General features: G+C 43.3%; 1 protein-coding gene across 2 annotated transcripts in view; it reads right to left on the bottom strand.

Moving 5' to 3' along the window:
• Positions 1 to 2,471: 2,471 nt before the first annotated feature.
• gpatch1 (G patch domain containing 1) overlaps positions 2,472 to 11,839 on the bottom strand; it is an 11,114-nt gene continuing 1,746 nt past the window's right edge. Inside the window, exons 4-19 of one of the 2 annotated variants that reach the window (XM_062417120.1) lie at positions 11,700 to 11,839; positions 10,681 to 10,775; positions 10,078 to 10,133; positions 9,654 to 9,893; positions 9,428 to 9,578; positions 8,859 to 8,938; positions 8,516 to 8,732; positions 7,886 to 8,206; positions 7,415 to 7,593; positions 7,180 to 7,307; positions 6,753 to 6,841; positions 6,236 to 6,670; positions 4,794 to 4,871; positions 3,331 to 3,446; positions 3,106 to 3,245; positions 2,472 to 2,628 (exon numbers count right to left, since the gene is read on the bottom strand). The exon at positions 11,700 to 11,839 is cut by the window's right edge and continues 21 nt beyond it. In XM_062417120.1, coding sequence (XP_062273104.1) covers positions 2,595 to 2,628; positions 3,106 to 3,245; positions 3,331 to 3,446; positions 4,794 to 4,871; positions 6,236 to 6,670; positions 6,753 to 6,841; positions 7,180 to 7,307; positions 7,415 to 7,593; positions 7,886 to 8,206; positions 8,516 to 8,732; positions 8,859 to 8,938; positions 9,428 to 9,578; positions 9,654 to 9,893; positions 10,078 to 10,133; positions 10,681 to 10,775; positions 11,700 to 11,839 — 2,499 coding nt within the window. In that variant the 3' untranslated portion in view covers positions 2,472 to 2,594. The remainder of the gene's footprint in view (positions 2,629 to 3,105; positions 3,246 to 3,330; positions 3,447 to 4,793; positions 4,872 to 6,235; positions 6,671 to 6,752; positions 6,842 to 7,179; positions 7,308 to 7,414; positions 7,594 to 7,885; positions 8,207 to 8,515; positions 8,733 to 8,858; positions 8,939 to 9,427; positions 9,579 to 9,653; positions 9,894 to 10,077; positions 10,134 to 10,680; positions 10,776 to 11,699) is intronic. The other variant, XM_062417128.1, reaches the window with a different exon arrangement.

Genomic DNA, 11,839 nt, shown 5'->3' with positions numbered 1-11,839 from the left:
GGAGGGAGAGTCTCTCTGTGTCTCTGTAGGAGGGAGAGTCTCTCTGTGTCCTCTGTAGGAGGGAGAGTCTCTATGTGTCTCTGTAGGAGGGAGAGTCTCTATGTGTCTCTGTAGGAGGGAGAGTCTCTATGTGTCCTCTGTAGGAGGGAGAGTCTTTCTGTGTCCTCTGTAGGAGGGAGAGTCTCTCTGTGTCCTCTGTAGGAGGGAGAGTCTCTCTGTGGACAGAAACTCTGCTGACTGAAGATCAGCTGCTGAAATCAAACATCACACACACTCTGCACTATGAAGCAGATCTGTCTCAGACTCAAACACTCAGTTATTTTTCCTTCTACATGATTCATTGATTAGTCTCAGTTGACTCTGCTGTTGTTACTGTCAGGATCCAATGAGCAGCATGCAGCTTTATTCATGTTTAAGGGTCAATGAAGTGACGCTACTCTTTGTGTCCATATGGTTTAGTTTAAATTTAAAGGGTTAAAATGTGAAAATAAACGTATGAATAACTTGCACGCATTCTTTTTTTGTGGACTCAGCATAACATTTCTGCTTTTAATCCATTTTGAGAGAATATATTAGTCAGGTTTGCTCACTTTACATGTCAAATGGTGTATCCCTAGAAAAACATTGTTAATTCATAAGAATTCCTTCAAATGAATATTTATTTTAAGAATTATATTTCAAATATTGAGACCAAAGCCATGTTCTTACACACGTGTCAAATTTGATTTGAAAATTAAATGTCAAAATCGTATAACTGCTGACATCATTTGAGTCCTATTAAAAGCCTTTCTGTTAAAGGACAATTTAGTCAACTATCAGTAGTTTATTATGCTAATTTTGTTAGATATCAGTAGTTTATAATGCTAATTAAAGATGTATCATAAAAAACCTAATATGTACAGTAGCTTTAAAGGTACAGTGTGTATTTACCGAAGACTAATCACAATCGCATACAAATGAAAGCTTTCTCGTAGTTTAGAATTAGTTGTTTACAAATACATAGGTGGCAATGTACCCAACTGAAGGCTGTCATGTGGCATCGCTATCTTTGAATACTGTAGTTGAAAGGGGACAAACTTGGTTCGCCTTTCGCGTTTTACCTTTAAATCCCTGTGCGTTGTTGGGGGCGGGGAGGAGAATAAAAGCAAAGACGACTGTGTTGGTTCATTCCACTTGCCATTTTCCCATGGAGGACCAATGCATTCTCTTTGCCCCGTGAGAGGGAAGGCAAACCACCCAAGAAAAGAAAAAGAAGAAATGACTGGGATAAAATGAGAGTCTACACCGGCGTAGCTTTTCCCAGGTGGAGAAAAGTCATGGCCTAGAAGGACTTGAAAATGGACACGGAGGTTGCAAGCTTCCTGTTAGACAGTTTATTAAATTTAACAGTGATGATTATTTTGGCGTAATGTTAGAACCAGGGCAGTGTAGTCAGCAACTACTATCTCAGGGCACGTCCCACCAGTAGGAGACCCCGGGGAAGACCCAGGACACGCTGGAGAGACTATGTCTCTCGGCTGGCCTGGGAACGCCTCGGGATTCCCCGGGAAGAGCTGGACGAAGTGGCTGAGGAGAGGGAAGTCTGGGCTTCCTGCTTAGGCTGCTGCCCCCGTGACCCGACCAGGATAAGCGGAAAGAAGATGGATGGCTTGAATCGACTCAAAATAATCCAGAAACATAGGAGTAGCTGTTACTAGTAATATTATACGACCAGACACATCTTTAAACCACTAACACAGCGAAGTTAAGACATAATTTGTAGTTGTAAATTTGACGGTTTATTCAGTGAGTTTTGGTCGGACAATGATGGAATCTGTGAGAGCTCAGTGTTTATGGCTCAACAATTGCAGAAAAGTTGCAGTGATTGGTTAAAACTGCGTTAATAGTTGAGATCGCAAAAATCCTGGAGGGTCTGATCTCTGAACCAGAACCTCCGAACTAAGGGACTGGAACCAGTTCCTCTCCCTCTCTGCCCACACATATTTTAAAGATATGATAACCAAAATTCTTACTGTCAGATTACATTTTTATCAACTGTATTCACAATAGAAGACAAGTTATGAGTTTTTGAAGTCAGGTGATGTTTTTAGGGTAAGTCCTGCTCAATATTGACAAAACGCATTAAAATTTAAATAAGGAATACCCCAAAATGTGTTCTTTTCATTTGATGTTTTTAGATGAAGTAATTATTATTGTAAGTCCATTTAAATACACTGTAGGTGAATAAAATATTTAATATTTATCATTTTTCTGTGGTCTGACATTAGAGAGAATTACTGATTTATTAATCTAGAAACTCGTTTGCAGATTAATTTATAATGAAAATAAAGGTTAGCTGCAGTATTAAATATCTTTATGTTCATTTGGACTGTTGTTCACACTAAAAGTCTCTGTTGGTTTTTCCTTTATTTATCTGGTAAAGTTGAAACAATAAAAACTGAACATTATATCACTGAAATGACTCAAATACATAATCATCATAAACTTTTTATTATTGAAAACAGGATCAACATGTGATCTGGTATCTAGAATGAATTTATAGGTCAGCTGATGTGTTTCTCTGGTCGTCCTCACAGAGGACACTTCCTGCTGATTCACCAGGTCTGATGTGATCGGATGCTCTTCAGTCTGGAAGGAGAGACAGACAGGTGAGAGACAGACAGGTGAGACAGACAGGTGAGACAGAAAGACAGACAGACAGACAGGTGAGACAGGTGAGACAGACAGACAGGTGAGACAGACAGACAGACAGGAGAGACAGACAGGTGAGACAGACAGACAGACAGACAGACAGACAGACAGACAGACAGGTGAGACAGACAGGTGAGACAGACAGACAGACAGACAGACAGACAGACAGACAGACAGGTGAGAGACAGACAGGTGAGACAGACAGACAGACAGACAGACAGACAGACAGACAGACAGGTGAGACAGACAGGTGAGACAGACAGACAGACAGACAGACAGACAGACAGACAGGTGAGACAGACAGTCAGACAGACAGACAGACAGACAGACAGACAGACAGACAGACAGACAGACAGACAGACAGACAGGTGTTGTGTACTTTCAGGTTTATAAACTGTCTCTGTGACCTCTGACCTTTTCAGCAGCTCATCAGTAGACACCTGTCCTGCTTCTTCTTCTTCTTCTTCTTCACTGTCCTCGGAGCTGCTGTCTGTCTCCTTCTTACTCTTCTTCTGCTGCTTCTCTTTGTGTTTGTGCTTCTTGTGTTTCTTCTTCTGTGGAAACGATGACATGAGTCAGAGGAGAAGAAGAAGAAGACCTGCTCATTTGTTTAACATCTTTTTTTTAAAACTTTTTTACCTTTTTGTCCTTCTTGTGTTTGTGCTGCTTCTTGTTCTTGTGTTTCTTCTCCTTGCTCCTCTTCCTGGGTCTCTCCTCCTCTCTGGGGGAGCAGAGGGAGGTGGCGCCTCCTCTGACTGAACACGGAACAACAGGTGGAGTTTCAAAACAAACACTAAAGCCTTACTTTCCATCATGTTAAAGACTGTGTAAAGTGAATTCAGACATTTTCTTCTAAACACATTAAATAGGTCATAAATGTATTTCTAAAAAAGGTGTAAAAAACATTTCAACCTTTTAGATTTGAATTGTGGAGCTAGGCTTAGCATAAACCCGCCCTGCTGCTGTAGAGGTATAAATACATTCAGCGCACACTACTACTACAGTCTACGGTTAGCCGGTTAGCTGAGTTAGCCACCGAGCTAACCGCCGAGCTAGTAGCTGAGCTAGCAGCAGAAAGCTCTCAGACCTAGCTTCCATGTTTCTGGTAGAGGTGGTGACTTTGATTGACAGGTGACACTTGGTAGGGGGCGGGGCTTCAGCGGACTCAGCGGCCACTCCCACAGCGTTTAGCAGCAGAGAAATAGGCAGACTTTTACACAACTTTGAAGCCTAATTTCATATATTTGGTGATTTTTTTAATCATTCAAATTTGGCAGGGTGGTTAACAACACACTTTACTGTGGTATGTTAAACTCAGAACACATATTTATTCTTACTTTACACAGACTTTAAAGCTGGAGCAGTTAGACTGACAGTCCAGCAGGTGGCAGTAATGCAACAATATGATGATTCTTTCAACAATGAACTGATCTGCTAACAATCCTGTGAGTGATATATTTGATTTCCTCTGTGCTGTAGAGTTTTATTGTTGTTTAAAATCTAATAAAAACTGAGCTGCTGTCATTTGTCTGAGTGAAACTTGCAGTCTGATGGTTGTAAACCAGGCGGGGAGTTCCGGTCCTCTGAAATGAGGCCAACCAGGAAGTAACTTAAAACTGCATTCTATCAAAAGGCCACCAGGGGGCGACCGTTTTGGTGTCAAAAGGACTTCCGTCTCTATACAAGTCAATGGAGAATTCACCAACTTCTCACTTGATTTCTAACCTCAGTAAACGTTTTCAAAATGTGTTTATGGTCTCAATCGCTAGTTTAAAGCCTTCTTCAATGCAGTATGATGTTCATTTGGGACATTTTGGCCTCCCTGATTTTATATGTGACGATAAAGCAGGGTATGCATTAGGGCGTGGCTACGTGGTGATTGACAGGTTGATTGGTTCACAGGTTCAGGAGGGCGCCTCATGCTCCTCCTGATGCCCATATAAGTAGAATCCCTGTTTTTATTTTTCCCAGCATGCACCTGAAATTTTCATGATGGTGCTGCTCAGATCCGAAACTATTGGCCTCCGAGCAGCAGTCCACAAACCAATGGGTGACGTCACGGATGTTACGTCCATTATAAACAGTCTATGTTGTAAACTCACTGAGAGCAGCTGAAGGAGGCGGCAGCTTGGGACCAAACTCCTCCTCTTCCTGTTTGGAGGTCTGAGAGGAAACGACCGCTTTGAAAGAAACAACATGAAAACAGAAGAGTTAGAATCAAACATGTATCCGTGTCGCACAAATGTAGAAACAGACTGCTGTCGCTACAATGATGGACAGACAGGTGTGTTAACAGCTGTTTAATGTGAACGTCTGTTAGTCTGGTGGCTCATTCAACAAGCTGCAGGACAACATGTGTTTCTGTAAGTTAGATAATAGGAGACTTTAGTCTGTTGAGTATCAGGATGCGATCAGGCTCAGTGTGACTCAGTCTGCTCTGCTGATGATACGACACCTTACTGCTTTATGCAAAGATTTCAGCTGCTGTCTATCAACTTAAAACCTTCATCAGAGTCTGACAAACATCATCAGTCTGAATTATATACAAGCTGAGGGTGTTTTACACCAACACATAAATAACCAACAGGTGAGAAGGAGGAAGAAAAAGGAGGGAGGGAGGAAGGAAAAAAGGAAGGAAGGAAGGAAGAAGGAAGGAAGGAAAGGAGGGAGGAAGGAAGGAGGGAAGGAAAGAAAGAAGGAGGGAAGGGAGGGAGGAAGGACAGACGGAAGGAAGGAAGGGAGGAAAGATGGAAGGAAAGAAGGAAGGAAGGAGGGAAGAATGAAAGAAGGAGGGAAGGAGGGAGGAGGGACAGACGGAAGGAAGGAAGGAAGGGAGGAAAGAAGGAAGGAAAGAAGGAACAGTCAAAACAGACGGGGTCAATTTGACACGAAGGTTAAACTCTTATCAAGGATATTTTTTTTCCATTGAAATCATAAAGTTTAGTGAGACGATGTTTGGCAACAACTTCAGAGAACATCAGATGTGTCAGCAGTGTTTTTACATCAGTAGTTTATAGATGCAGCCACAGAATGACAGGAATGAAAGGTAAACAGCTGCTCTGCTGCAGAAAAACTGAATGAGACAAACATCCAGCTGTTTGTCTTTGTGCTCATACAATACAATACCCAAAAACTATGTTCATTTATTGTCTAGTGACTATGATCAACCTGTATTTATGTCTTTATATTTCTACATATCTCAGTTTAGCATGATTTTTTTTTTTGTTGCAGACGCATTTATTGCTTTAATGCACAATAAACATTGATAGATTTATGTCTTATTTTAGATTCACATTCAAAAGTTCAAACTACTTTATTTGTCACTGTTATAAAAACTATGAGACAAAACAGCATCTCTACAAAATAGGTAATAATGGAAAGAAATATACTAAAATATATGAATAATAAATCAATAAATGTCTGTTGGAGTCTTATTGTTTAACACACTAGCATGTTTATATGTTGAGGCTCATGCTTTGGTTGTAGCGCCTCCACAGCTGCTTTAAATGTCAGAGTGAACAACGCCATGTCTCACTGTTCTTACCCGTCTGCTGGCTGGATGTTGGGACGGAGGAGGACACAGAGGAAGGTGTGACTGTGGCGCTGATGTTAAAGAGCTTCAGAGACTGTGACTCTACTCTCGTCTCTTCCTCCTTTACGTCCTTTTCATCTTCATCCTCGTCCTCTCCCTCTGAGGAAGAGGAGGACTTCTCATCGGAGGAGCTGGCAAAGATGGCTTTGAACAGATCCATGGGAGGCCGGCTCTCATCCTCTTCCTCCTCCTCCTCTTCATCTCCCTTCTTCTTCTCAGATTTCACCGGATCCTCTGCAGGTTCGGAGGTTTGGGTCGGGTTGGTCTCACTTTGGTTTCGTGCTTCACTGAGCAGCTCACTCAGAGGGTCGTTCTTCTTCTTCTTCTTCTCCTCCTCTGACATGTCCCACCGAGACCTCCGGCTGGACTCTGGAGGCTTTGGAGGAGCTGAGGAAGAAGAAGAAGAAGATGAAGAGACTAATGATGATGTCACATCCTAAAGAGAGAGACTGCAGGTGGGTGAACGTACCTGTCGGCTCTCGGCTCTCCGTCACAGTCAGGAAGTTGAAGACTGAGAACTTGTCTCTCTTCACCTTCGGCATGCCGAGCATTCCTGAGCTGGAGGACCAATCAGATTCAGTTACAGGTGAAACAGCTGGAGACCGTTTACATCAGTGTGTGTGTGTGTGTGTGTGTGTGTATATATATATATATACACACACACACACACACACATATATATACACACATAGACACACACACACACACATATATATATGTGTGTATATATATGTGTGTATATATACACACATATATATACACACATATGTAAATACACACATTTATACAGTGTATATATGTGTGTGTGTGTGTTTATATGTGTGTGTGTCTCTCTCTGTGTGTATATATGTGTGTGTGTGTGTGTGTGTGTGTGTGTGTGTGTGTGTGTGTTGTACCCTGGATACGGGTCGGGGATGTTGAATCTCTTGCAGAGCAGTTTATCAGGATGCCACTCAAACGTTTCTCTGGTCAGTTTTCCAAACATCTTCATCTTGACGGCGGCCTGTTTGTCGTCTACGTCGCCCTGACGACCAAACAAACATCAGACTCAAAGCAGCAAAACTCTGAGTTACTAAAGTTAAACGTGTCCTGCAGCCTGTAACCATGGCAACACACTGATGATGTTCTCACCTCTTCATCACGGTTGACCTCCACCACGGCGGCGTCCTCCTCGGTCTTGGCTCGGGTGAAGCGGGAGGAGAGCGAGGAGGAGGTGGGTCGGTACAGGATGGAGGCTCGCACAAACTCCTCCCTCTCCCTGCTGCGCTCCCACTCCGTCATGCCGGAGTCCAGACTCTGCTCCAGAGCGTCTGAGGGACAGAAAGATGCTCAGTGTCTGACTGCAGTGCATGATGGGACATGTAGTGCAGTGTATGATGGGACATGCAGTGCAGTGTCTCACCTGTGCAGTGCATGATGGGATATGTAGTGCAGTGCATAATGGGACATGTAGTGCAGTGTATGATGGGACATGCAGTGCAGTGTCTCACCTGTGCAGTGCATGATGGGACATGTAGTGCAGTGCATGATGGGACATGTAGTGCAGTGCATGATGGGACATGTAGTGCAGTGCATGATGGGACATGTAGTGAAGGGTCTCACCTGTGTCTCCATGTCCGAGGCGGCTCAGGTAGAGCTCGTAACGCGCCTGCTTGCTCGGATTCTTCTCAAATGGTTTGAAGGTCTGTGTGGCGTTCTGACCTCTCCATGCTGCCAGAGCATCCTGCTGCTGCTGGAGGGAGGAAGAGGAGGAGGAAGAGGAGGAGGAAGAGGAGGCCGCACCGCTCAGAGCAGCTGGCTGCAGAGCAACCTGGGAACCCGGTGCAGCAGCAGCTTGGGTGGAAGGCGGGATGAAGGATTTGCGGAGGTTGAAGAGTCGGTGTCTGTCTTCAGGTCTCAGCAGCTCCATGACTGAAGAAGGACCTGAAGGAGACGACAGAGCTGCAGAATAACTGACTAAAAACCATCAGAACCAAGAACTAGAACTATGAATATAATGTATTGAAACTGGTTGTAACTGTAGTGGATGGAGGAGTCCACACCATAAATATAACGACAAAGACCAATGCATATTTAGTAAATTATTAAAATGCTGCTTCTAGTTTGTAATGAACGTTCATAAAGAGGCTGAACTTGCACCAGTCCTGCAGTACCGGCTTCAGCCTGTAGGGGGCAGCAGCAGCAGCAGTGCTGGCTGCAGCCTGTAGGGGGCAGCAGCAGCAGCAGCATTACCTTGCAGCGTGTCCTCTCCCAGCATCGCTCTCCTCTGGTCCGAGTCCAGCTGGTGCCGTCCTCCTTCTTGAGGCTCCTCTTTGATCATGTGGCCCCTGGACGTCCTCAGAGCTTCGGCCAGAGCAGGACTGACTCCCGACAGCGCCGACGCATCGAGCGAGGGACGGAAACGATGCACCGGACGATAGTCACGAGGAAGAGAGGGAGGAGGGAAGATCTGCAGAGACACACAGAGACATTACTGATGGAGCATCATCATCATCATCATCATCATCATCATCATCTTCATCATCATCATCATCATCATCATCATCATCATCATCATGAGTTCTAAGCTGCTCACTGTTTTGTCCGTCACTGTTTTCTGGGACAGAGTGAATCCCTCCAGGATTTTGCCGAGATACGAAGCATCTTTACTTCTGTCTGAAAAAGAAGAGAAAAAAAAGTATAAATGTGTATATATTTATATATGTGTATATATGTGTGTATATATTTATATATGTGTATATATTTATATATGTGTATATATGTGTGTATATATTTATATATATGTGTATATATGTGTGTATATATTTATATATATGTGTATATATGTATAAATGTGTGTATATTTATATATGTGTGTATATTTATATATGTGTATATATGTGTGTATATATTTATATATATGTGTGTATATATTTATATATATGTGTATATATGTATAAATGTGTGTATATTTATATATGTGTGTATATTTATATATGTGTATATATGTGTGTATATATTTATATATATGTGTGTATATATTTATATATATGTATATTTATATATTTATATATATGTATATTTATATATTTATATATATGTGTGTATATATTTATATATATATGTGTATATATGTATAAATGTGTGTATTTATATATTGTTGACCTTTTTTCTTGGTGTACTGCTGTGGAGCCGTCCAGCCGTAGAGTCCGTCTCCAGGTTCTTCTCCTCCTAACTCGGTGTCATATCTGGACATGGAGTCTCTGTGATAAACCTCTTCATCATCATCATCCTCCAGCGCCCCGACCCCGAACGCCTGCAGGTCAAAGGTCAGCGTCAGCGTTCAGTAGCAGCGTGTGTCTGTGTTTGAAGGTGTGGAGGGTTAGCTCACCTGTCCGGCCACGCCGCCCGTCCTCCTCCTCCGAGTGTCTCCGAACAGCCGGCTCCTGCTGTCGGACTGCGGGTCGAACAGGTCGATGTGTTCGGAGGCGGCTCGGCCCAGCAGAGCCAGACCCGGGTCCAGACCGCGGTAACCCAAACCCTGCACACCCAGCCGGGGGGAGAAGTCCACCGGGGTCACATCCTTAGGGGCAAAGGTCACGTTCTCCGGAGCAAACTCCTCATCGTCCTCCTGCGGACACACACACACACACACACACACACACACACACACACACACACACACACACACACACACACACACACACACACACACACACACACACACAGATGAATCACTTTATCTGCGATCGGCCTATAAAAACTAGTTTTCCTCTGAAACAATAACACAGCGAGTCGTCCTCTTCTTCTCTCACCTCTGAGTCCTCCGAGCCAGCAGGGGGCAGCGAACAGCCGTAAACTCTGCCTCCATCTGTGAGGAGACGATGACATGGTTAATAAAAACACTAAAAACACTAATAACGCTAATAAAGCTAATAACACTAATAACGCTAATAACACTATTAACGCTAATAACGCTAAAACATTAAGAGGAAAGGGACTGAAGCACTGTGTAAGAAGGAAATGGAAATAACAAACCTGGACTTTGTGTAATTCTGCTGTATGACGACTATAAATGAGATAATGTCTGTTTGCATGTCTAGAGAACATTATACAGGAAGGTATTATACTGAACCTGAGCAGCACTCTGACTCTAATAAAAACACTTTAAATAAAGAGAAATGTAATATAATATAAAGAGGAAAGACATGCAGCTAATTACTCTGGTAGTTACACTGGATTAAAGCTGCTTTGTCTCCCCCTGCTGGCGGTGAGAGTCATTACATGAACTCTGTGGTGAAATGAATCAGAGTTTGATCCAAAGAATAGAAAGACTAGAAGAGCCTCATGATTAAATTAGTTTATCAACGTTCAGAGAAGAAGAAGAAGAAGAAGAAGAAGAAGAAGAAGAAACTAACCCTGCTGCCTCCGAGCTCTCCTCTTCACACGAGGCCCGACGCCCTGACCCTCCTTCCAGCCCATCTTCATCAGCAGCTCCACACCGATGGACGTCCTGACACACACACACACACGCACATAAACACACACACACACACACACACACACACACACACACACACACGCACACACACACACACACACAGAGAACACACACATTATTATAAGGCAAAGGAAGTAGATGCTATTTGCACCCCAGTATATTTAGGAGTGCATTAAGGACCCTGCGGAGTGAGTGTCGGGGGAGCGTCTGCAGATATGCGGAGACTCCGTATCAGGACAGCAGGATAAATATACGTCTATGTTCTCTTCTGTATATCATATAATAATTCTGTCCGGTGAGGTCTATCTGTCAGGTGTGGCGTGTGAGTGTGAGAGCAGCGTGAAACGCATCAGGGCCGATGCCTGAGACTGCAGAGGTCTGAAATGTATTTGGTAACCATGGCAACCATAGACTTATCTGTCAAGATTTGATTTCCATCATATAACAAACTGAAGGTTTTAATTCAGATATTTTCGGGTTGTATGAATTTACTTAACAAAGTGCAAGAAATGCAGCAGAGTTTTACCCGCTGAAAACATTATTAATAAATAACTGCTGCAAAGACTCGAACCAGAGTCTCCTGAACTAAAGACCCTAACCCACCGCTCCGGTCCTACGTAGTGATGTGACAGCCCAACATGTTTGCTAATACAGAAGATCGATATTGGCGACAAATTATTTCTAACTGACAAACTAACACTTGTAAACATTCACTGAGGAAAGATTATGAACATATAATAAAACTTTCCCGCCAGAAATGTCTTTAGAGATGAAACCTTTCTGCTGGTGTGGAAGATGAATGTCGGCCATGTTTTCACGTTGTTATACGTCTATATGGTGCAAATAGACACTCTGCTATTATAAACAGCAGATGTATTCCAGCTGTGGTGATGATGATGATGATGATGATGATGATGATGGGGATGAAGAGCTCACCTGGCAGGTGCGATCAGCTGCTCCAGCAGAGTGTCTCCAGCGATCAGAGCCGACTGAGCGTTCACTGCTCTCGCTTTCTCTCGAGTTTCGTCTCTTCGGCTCGATGAGAACTCGAGACTGGTGCTGATCTGAGCCGGAGC

This window comes from Scomber scombrus, chromosome 1 (assembly GCF_963691925.1).
Source record: "Scomber scombrus chromosome 1, fScoSco1.1, whole genome shotgun sequence".
In the NCBI taxonomy this organism is placed as follows: domain Eukaryota; kingdom Metazoa; phylum Chordata; class Actinopteri; order Scombriformes; family Scombridae; genus Scomber; species Scomber scombrus.
This window is presented reverse-complemented; position numbering and strand designations above follow the sequence as displayed.